Source organism: Piliocolobus tephrosceles, chromosome 15 (assembly GCF_002776525.5).
Source record: "Piliocolobus tephrosceles isolate RC106 chromosome 15, ASM277652v3, whole genome shotgun sequence".
Taxonomy (NCBI): domain Eukaryota; kingdom Metazoa; phylum Chordata; class Mammalia; order Primates; family Cercopithecidae; genus Piliocolobus; species Piliocolobus tephrosceles.
In genome coordinates this window covers 27,391,662-27,400,150 of record NC_045448.1, presented here as the reverse complement: position 1 = coordinate 27,400,150, position 8,489 = coordinate 27,391,662, and the positions used below count along the sequence as shown (strand labels likewise).

The following is an 8,489-nucleotide window of genomic DNA, read 5'->3' as shown; positions in this document are numbered from 1 at the left end:
TAATCTGAACATGGATAACCATCTTAGCCTTGGGTTCCAGAAAGCAGAGCCTGAAGCTTATGTGCAGATACCTTGTTAGGGAGTAGGAAATGATCCCATTGAGGGAAAGACGGAGAGCCACTATAAGGGTGTATTATTGAACAAGCCCCTGCTAAGGGCAGCTGTTGCTCAGTCCCTTGGAACTGAGAAGCTTTTTGAAATACTCCTTAAAGTGGCTGGGCATGGTGGCTCACACCTGTAATCCCAGCACTTTGGGAGGCTGAGGTGGGTGGATCACCTGAGGTTGGAAGTTTGAGACCAACCTGGCCAACATGGTGAAACCCCATCTCCACTAGAAATACAAAAATTAGCTGGGCATGGTGGCAGGCCCCTGTAATCCTAGCTACTCAGGAGGCTGAGGCAGGAGAATTGCTTGAGCCTGGGAGGTGGAGGTTGCAGTGAGCTGAGATCGCACCACTGCACTCCAGCCTGGGTGACAGAACGAGACTCCATCTCAAAAAAAAAAAAGGAAAGAAAAATACTCCTTAGGACTGTCTGGATGAATAGCTATTTCTAGAGAAAAGAAGAAACCTTTATCTACCACTCCCATCCCACATTGGTCAAAGATTCCAAAGACTCACCCCAGGCTGGGTATGGTGGCTCACCAGCACTTTGGGAGGCCAAGACGGGCAGATAACTTGAGGTCAGGAGTTTGAGACCAGCCTGGCCAACATGGTGAAGTCCCATTTCTACTAAAAATACAAAAATTAGCTGGGCATGGTGGTGCATGCCTGTAATCCCAGCTACTCAGGAGGCTGAGGCAGGAGAATTGCTTGAACCCTGGAGGTAGAGGTTGCAATGAACCAAGATCACGCCACTGAACTCCAGCCTGGGCGACAGAGTGAGACTCCATCTCAAAAAAAAAAAAAAAAAAAGGCCAGGCGCAGTGGCTCACGCCTGTAATCCTATAATCCCTGCACTTTGGAAGGCTGAGGTGGGTAGATCATCTGAGGTCAGGAGTTCAAGACCAGCCTGACCAACAAGGTGAAACCCCATCTCTACTAAAAATACAAAAATTAGCTGGGCTTGGTGGCAGGTGCCTGTAGTCCCAGCTACTCAGGAGGCCAAGACAGGAGAATTGCTTGAACCTGCAAGGCAGAGGTTGCAGTGAGCTGAGATTGTGCCACTGCACTCCAGCCTGGGCAACAGAGCAAGACTCCATCTCAAAAAAAAAAAAAAAAAGTTCACCTCATGGAATAACTCCCCTCCGCTACTAGTTTGCATATGCATAGTCACTGAAGCCATCAATAGCAAAGGTCCAGGTGTGGCATAGGCCTGAAGCAAGAATCTGTCATTACTAGAGTAATGTCTGGAGTAAGAAATAGGTGGATCAAGAACATTCAAAATGATTCAAAAGAAATGTCTGGTATACCAGTTTTGGCCAAGCCAGAGTCCGGAACAGGGTAGCCTGGGGAAAGTGTTGCTGCATGTTCTATAGAGTTTGAGTCAGCCTTATCCCTTCCTTCTTTGAGGGCCTTTCCACTCTCCAGTGGGCCCAGGGCCGAGCTTCATCCATCTTAGTCTACTCGGTCCTGCTGTGGGAGCAGCTGAGCTCCTACAGATACTGGTTTCCCTGGAGTCTGAATTAAGCTAGGGTGTGAGAGCTCAATAGACCTTACAGACCATCTAGTCCAGCCTGTGAGACTGCAGAGAAGGAAACTGAGGCAGGAGTGGGAGTGTCAGGCACTGAGGTCTCAGATAGTCAGTGGTTGAGCTGGCGTTATAACCTAGGGCACTGCCCGCCACACTGCCATGCACTTGAGACTACTGGAGCCTCCAGATGCTGAGTGCAACCCCAGCTGATCTGAGCTTAGATACGTGGCAAGCTGCAAAACTACCCATTTTGTCTCATTTTCTAGCAGTAGGATGGGTTCAGGCCAGAAATGAGAGAGCATTCAGAATAATCCCAGAGGATCCACTCTCCCCTCCCACTGCTGGGCTTCCACTCCCTCTGGGCTCTGTGCCAGACTGAGCCCCTACCCTAGGCAGCTAACTAATGTTTGGTGACTTCTGAGGAGGAAGGCAGCACTGCTGGCCTCATGCCAGTAGCTATACCTGCCGACCCAGGCCTCCTGGACTAAAGGACATGCTTCCTGCTCCTCATTCCAAGAAACCACTTCTTGCCCCTCTGCCTTCTGCGCATGAGACTCAAAAGCCACAAAAGTAAGTAGAGGAATAAAATAGGAGAAGTAGGGAATTTACCCCACCCATGCCTGGGAAGAGGGTGTGGAAGTTGGGGCTTTTCCTCTAGTGGACAGGAAGTGGTCCCAAATCAATCTGCTCAGTGGCAGGCTCCCTTCCCCCGGCCTCTGGATCTGGTGGGGAGTGACGGCATGAGAACTGGCACCTACCCAGGGGCATGATGTCACACCTGCGCCAGCATCTGCTTGCTGGGCTCCATGCCCAGCCTGTCATTGGGCATCACTGCCCAGCAGCCCCTCGCCCTGCCCATCAGGCCTCTGGCCATTATGTGTTTGCAGGCCTCCAGTCCCAACTCCCTAGAAACAAGTCCAAGGGGAGTGGGCCCAGAGCACTGGAGAGTCCAGACCAACCAAATATATCCAGGAGATCTCCCAGAGGCTGGGGTGGTTTGGATCTGTTTGGGCTCTGGGTTGGGGAAGATGGGGTGAGGAATCTGAATGTCTGGGTTCTTCCTGCCCAAAGGGTCACTTGGGCTGGAAAAGCAGGCTTGCTCTATGCTTGCTCTAAAGCCTTATACCACCTTGGAGTTGCTGCAGGCACAGGAGGCCTGATACCTGTGGGCAAAGAAATCCCTGGGCACCACTCTTCTGAAATAAACTGTCAGGGACTGCATATCTACACACCACCTACTCACCCTACTGCTGCCCTGTCACTTGGTAGTCCCTCAGGCATGATGGGCACAGTTTGGGGGACTTGAATCCATCTTTCTCCAAGGCTGCAGGCTTCCAGAACTATGGGGCTAGAAGTCAGGGACCTGGCTTTTCATTCAAGCTCTGCCTCTAGCTTGTGTGACTGTTGGCAAGTCATGAAGAGTGAAAACACACACACTTCTCTGTTTCTTTCCCAGGAATATTGCTGCCTGCCATCCCCACGAGGTGACAAGGAGCAGAGTGATGGAATTTGGGGGAGTAGAGACAGAGAGGAAGTGCATTAGTCTAGGGAACATCTTTGATATGCAGGCCCTTTGGGGCCTCATGTGGGCAGGAACACCTAGCAGGGGAGCAGCCACAAGGGCCTCCTGGTGCTACTGACCTCTGAGCCCATCTCAGCCCATGCTAGGAATACCCTGGCCTCCTTGGTCCTCCTCCTTGAGAGGACTGGGTTCAGTCCCAACTGCACTCCTTACCAAGCCACCTCATCTCTCAAAGACTCATGATTAAATGGGGGTGTAGGCCGGGTGCAGTGGCTCACACCTGTAATCCCAACACTTTGGGAGGCCGAGGCGGGCAGATCACTTGGGGTCAGGAGTTCGAGACCAACCTGGCCAACATAGTGAAATGGTGAAACCCCATCTCTACTAAAACTACAAAAATCAGCTAGGTGTGGTGGTGGGCACCTGCAGGCAGAGGTTACAGTGAGCCGAGATCGTACCACTGCACTCCAGCCTGGGCGACAGAACAAGACTTCATCTCAAAAATAAGTGAATGAATGAATGAATGGGGGTGTGACCACCTACCTCCCAGATCTTTTGTGAGGATTAAATGTGTAAGAGCCCTTTGTAAACACCTTACCAAAGTAGACCATTACACTGTTGGTCCCTTCATTTCAGAAAGAACTGCCTTTTCTGCCTCACCGTCCCCTGGCCTTCTCGGCAGCACTCTTCCCTTTCTTCAGGGCTGCAGCAGCAGCTTCTTGTCCCTGACTGGAGGGATAGGGAACCCAGTGCTGATTGCTTGGGGGTGGGAGCAAACCTGCAGTTCCCCCAGACGTCCTCGCACCTTCTACCCGACTTGGACCTTTGGGAGACTTAAGAGTTCTTCAGGCCCTTTCTCAGAGTCGTCCTGCTGTTTGGAGCAGTACATTTGATGTTTTCCCTTTATTTTCTGAGCACTTACCGGGGGCTTGCTTAGCTGTATGGTGGGGGGATGGGATAATAAAGGTGTCTGGGATTCTATCCTTGACTCTGGGAGGTCATGTCTCGCAGTGTTCTGGAAGACCCCCACCACTTTGGGAGTTTCAGGGAGAGACAAGACAGGATTGGGGGTACCCAGAGCTGCTCCATGGCCAGTAGCCCAGGTGAGGCATGGGTGACCAGCCCCAGCCCCAGCTCTCAGCCATACCCAGCTGCCACTGACTAGGCTGCTCAGGGGCAGGGCCGAGCAGAGGGTGTGGAGGAGGAGCGCAGCAGTGAGTGTGCAGTCAGCATGGACGTCAGAGCCAGCTCCGGGCCAAGGAATGGGGCAGAAGGATGTGTTTGCCCAGTGCTAATTGAGGGCACAGGGACAGTGTGACTACGGGTTTGGATGGGGGGCTCTCATTACTCAGTGAGATAGACAGGCGAGCCGGAAATCATACGGTCACTCCCAAGTGGCCTGGTAAGTGTGTATTTGCTAGAAACCATCACGCCACCATAACGGACTGGGGGCTCTGTAAACAGTGATGATTTCTGTCATAGTTTCTGGGTGTGGGTGTCTAAATAGGGCTGCTTGGAGCTGGGTATCTGTGCAGTTAGGGAAAAGGAAGCAGGTGCAAAGTCCTGGGGGGGACATGGCCACTATATTCATTGCCAACTTGATCTAAGGTTGTGAATGGAGGAAATCTCGGTTTAGCTGATTGATTGTGCTAAGAGGTGGCCAAGACTCTTTCTTGTGGGGACTCTTATCAGCTCAACCAGTCATCTTCCTGCTTATGACCATTTGAGCACTCTTCTTTTATTTTTTCTTTTTGAGATAGAGTCTTGCTCTGTCGCCCAGGCAGCAGTGTGATGGCGTGATCACTGCAGCCTTGACCTCCTGGGCTCGGGCGATCCTCCCACCTCAGCCTCCTGAGTAGCTGGGACTACAGGCACGTGCCACCATGCCCAGCTAATTATTTAAAAAAAAAATTTGTAGAAGTCGGGTCTTGCTGTATTGCCCAGGCTGGACTCAAACTCCTGGGCTCAAGCAATCCTCCTGCCTGAGCCTCCCAGAGTGCCGGAATTACAGGTGTGAGCCACAATTCCAGACCAACACTCTTGTTTTAGAAAAAGAGTTATTCTGGGCCGGGCGCGGTGGCTCAAGCCTGTAATCCCAGCACTTTGGGAAGCCGAGACAGGCGGATCATGAGGTCAGGAGATCAAGACCATCCTGGCTAACACGGTGAAACCCCATCTCTACTAAAAAATACAAAAACTAGCCGGGCGATGTGGCGGGCGCCTGTAATCCCAGCTACTCGGGAGGCTGAGGCAGGAGAATGGCGTAAACCCGGGAGGCGGAGCTTGCAGTGAGCTGAGATCAGGCCACTGCACTCCAGTCCGGGCGACAGAGCGAGACTCCGCCTCAAAAAAAAAAAGAAAAGAAAAAAGAAAAAGTTATTCTGGCCAGGCACAGTGGCTCATGGCTGTAATCTCAGCCCTTTGGGAAGCCAAGGTGAGCAGATCACCTGAGGTCAGGGGTTCAAGATCAGCCTGGCCAACATGGCGAAACCCCATCTCTACTAAAAATACAAAAAATAGCCAGGCATGGTGGCGGGTGCCTGTAGTCCTAGTCACTTGAGAGGCTGAAGCAGGGGAATCGCTTGAATCCGGGAGGCAGAGGTTGCAGTGAGCCAAGATCATGCCATTGCACTCCAGCCTGGATGACAGAGCGAGACTCAGTCTAAAAAAAAAAGTTATTTTTGCTGTTCTTCACAAATAGAGATCTCTTAGACCAAGGTGAAAGCTGTTGGCAGGGTCCTGCATTGGAATCAGGGGAGAAAACAGGGTTTCCTACCGTTCTACACATGATTTATTCATTGTGCTGTGTCCTAGAAGGAAGTGTCCAGGAATCCAGCCACCTGGTTCTTGCATTGGCCCTGCACTTACTGGTTATGTGGGATCCTGGACTTCGTTTCCATACCTCTAAAATAAGCGGTTTGCATTAAATTATCTTAAAGCCCCTTTTGATTCTGACAGTCTGTGGTTCTCAGCCCTGTGGCCTTAAATTCTCCTTCCTCTGTCTTTATTTTCTGACTCTGACTTCCCTTTACTGCTCAATGCAAAGTTCCTGGGCCTGCTCATCCCAGTTCTGACAGGATACACATGAGGTGTCACCATCCTTGGGGAGATGAGGGCTTTGAGGCAGCAGGAAGGGACTAGTCATTTGTTTCCAGAATGAAGCCCTGGGGATGAGAGTACCAGAGCCTCAGTGGAGGTCAGCAGATGTCCCTCCTTCCTTGGAATGGCAGCCCATCCCAGGAGATGTCCTGACAACACCTGTGTACCCTGCATAGGGTCCCTGATGGGCCTGGGTGACATTATCTCACAGCAGCTGGTGGAGAGGCGGGGTCTGCAGGAACACCAGAGAGGCCGGACTCTGACCATGATGTTCCTGGGCTGTGGCTTTGTGGTAAGTGCTACCCTCAGCAGGGCTTCAGTGGACTCAACAGTAGTCTTAGTTCTTTGTCATCCTTTGGCTTCCCTTGGACTGTCACACCTAAGCCAACCTGCCGCCCTCTTTTCTTAGTGTCTACTTCCCCTAAGGGTTTCTGATACTTGGGGCGGGGAGCTTAGTGAGGTAGAGGCCTAGTGCTCCCTCACTGCAGCCTGCTGCTATCTGGGGTTTACTTCCAGGGCCCTGTGGTAGGAGGCTGGTACAAGGTTTTGGATCGGTTCATCCCTGGCACCACCAAGGTGGATGCACTGAAAAAGATGATGTTGGATCAGGTGAGCAGGAGAACAGAGTGGGGAGGGTGAGCTGTGTTGGGGGTAGGTGGGGATTTCAGCCCTCATAGGACTTTAATTTCTCTTCCCTAGGGGGGCTTTGCCCCGTGTTTTCTAGGCTGCTTTCTCCCACTGGTAGGGGCACTCAATGGACTGTCAGCCAAGGACAACTGGGCCAAACTACAGCGGGTGAGCTGGGCAGGTGTGGAGAATGTCTCTGGCTAGCAGGCTGATAGCCCAAGGGAAGGAGACAGGTTTTACAGGGATAAAAAAGGGGGTAAGTGCAGGTAGAGTCCCAGGCCATGAAGGAGAGGAGCTGAGGGTTATGGTGCAGGAATGTGCTCTTTGAACCCAAGTCTATCATTCACACTGGGAAGTAGGAGCTGCTTGGAGGTGCAAGTGTTAATTTGTTCCTTCTCTTTCTCCCCAGGATTATCCTGATGCCCTTATCACCAACTACTATGTAAGAGCTGACACCTCAACTGCTTGTTCTTCTGCTTCCTTAAGTCTAGAACTGTCCTGGGATTGGGGGTCCTCCTGACATGGGAAGCCCTTCCGTTGGGATTACTCTTTCATTCCCAGGATGGGCACCATAAATAGGGAAGCCATCACCCAATTGTTCACCTTTTTCTTATGTGCAGAAGTTGGGGTAGGGCCAGGCAAGACAGTGAGTCTGGGGTCAGGTGGTGGGGCAGCCATCCAACCTTTACCTTCTCTCTTGCAGCTATGGCCTGCTGTGCAGTTAGCCAACTTCTACCTGGTCCCCCTTCATTACAGGTATGTCACACCCCTACCCCACCCATCAAGGAAGACCCACGTTACCAACAGTTGGAGACAAAATGATTCTCATTTCAACCTTGAGCTACCTTAGACCCCCAACTGGAACACTGAGCCCTGATCAGAGTTCCTCAGATTCCCAAGCGTGTTATTCAGATGTCTTGCCATTTCCAGAAACCATCCCAGAGTGTCTGCCCACTGACCTTCTTCATCTCCCTAGGGAGGATCCTGCTTCTACCACCCTTGTCTCCATCCCACCTGGGGCTCTGCCTTTGATGGTGTATCTGGAGGGACAGTGGCTGGGGTGCTGCAGCCTAGGTTAGACAGAGAGGTAGACCAGAAAGCCAAGTAGAAGCCTGGCCAGACACTCATGATAAAGACAGTTGCTGAACTGCACCCAAAAAGATAGTGGAACTGAAGATGTGTGGTTCAAATGCTTGGAGGTGAGGGATCGTGGGAACAGGGGAAAATATGGAATTCTTCAGAGGGAACATGGCCAAAATGTATATGAATAACATAGCTAAAACGAATACAGACTGGCTGGGCATGGTGGCTCACACCTGTAATTCTAGCACTTTGGGGGGCTGAGGCGAGAGGTTTGCTTGGGTCTAGGAGTTTGACACCAGCCTAGGCAATATAGTGAGACCTCATCTCTACAGAAAATACAAAAAATTAGCCAGGCACATGGTAACATATGCCTGTAGTCCCAGCTACTCGGGAGGCTGAGGTGGGAGGATCACTTGAGCCCGAGAGATGGAGGTTGCTGTGAGCCAAGATTGTGCCACTGCATTTCAGAGCCTGGTGACAGAGTGAGACCCTGTCTCCAAAAAAAAAAAAAAAAAAAAAAAAAAAA

General features: G+C 51.4%; 1 protein-coding gene across 3 annotated transcripts in view; it reads left to right on the top strand.

The window, feature by feature from the left end:
* The window catches only part of MPV17 (mitochondrial inner membrane protein MPV17), a 14,685-nt gene that overhangs the window by 4,553 nt on the left and 1,643 nt on the right, over nucleotides 1-8,489 (top strand). The window contains exons 3-7 of one of the 3 annotated variants that reach the window (XM_023230000.1): nucleotides 6,310-6,545; nucleotides 6,770-6,862; nucleotides 6,953-7,048; nucleotides 7,290-7,322; nucleotides 7,584-7,636. In XM_023230000.1, the coding sequence (XP_023085768.1) occupies nucleotides 6,378-6,545; nucleotides 6,770-6,862; nucleotides 6,953-7,048; nucleotides 7,290-7,322; nucleotides 7,584-7,636 (443 nt within the window). In that variant the 5' untranslated portion in view covers nucleotides 6,310-6,377. The remainder of the gene's footprint in view (nucleotides 1-6,309; nucleotides 6,546-6,769; nucleotides 6,863-6,952; nucleotides 7,049-7,289; nucleotides 7,323-7,583; nucleotides 7,637-8,489) is intronic. The other 2 variants (XM_023229999.1, XM_023229998.1) reach the window with 2 other exon arrangements.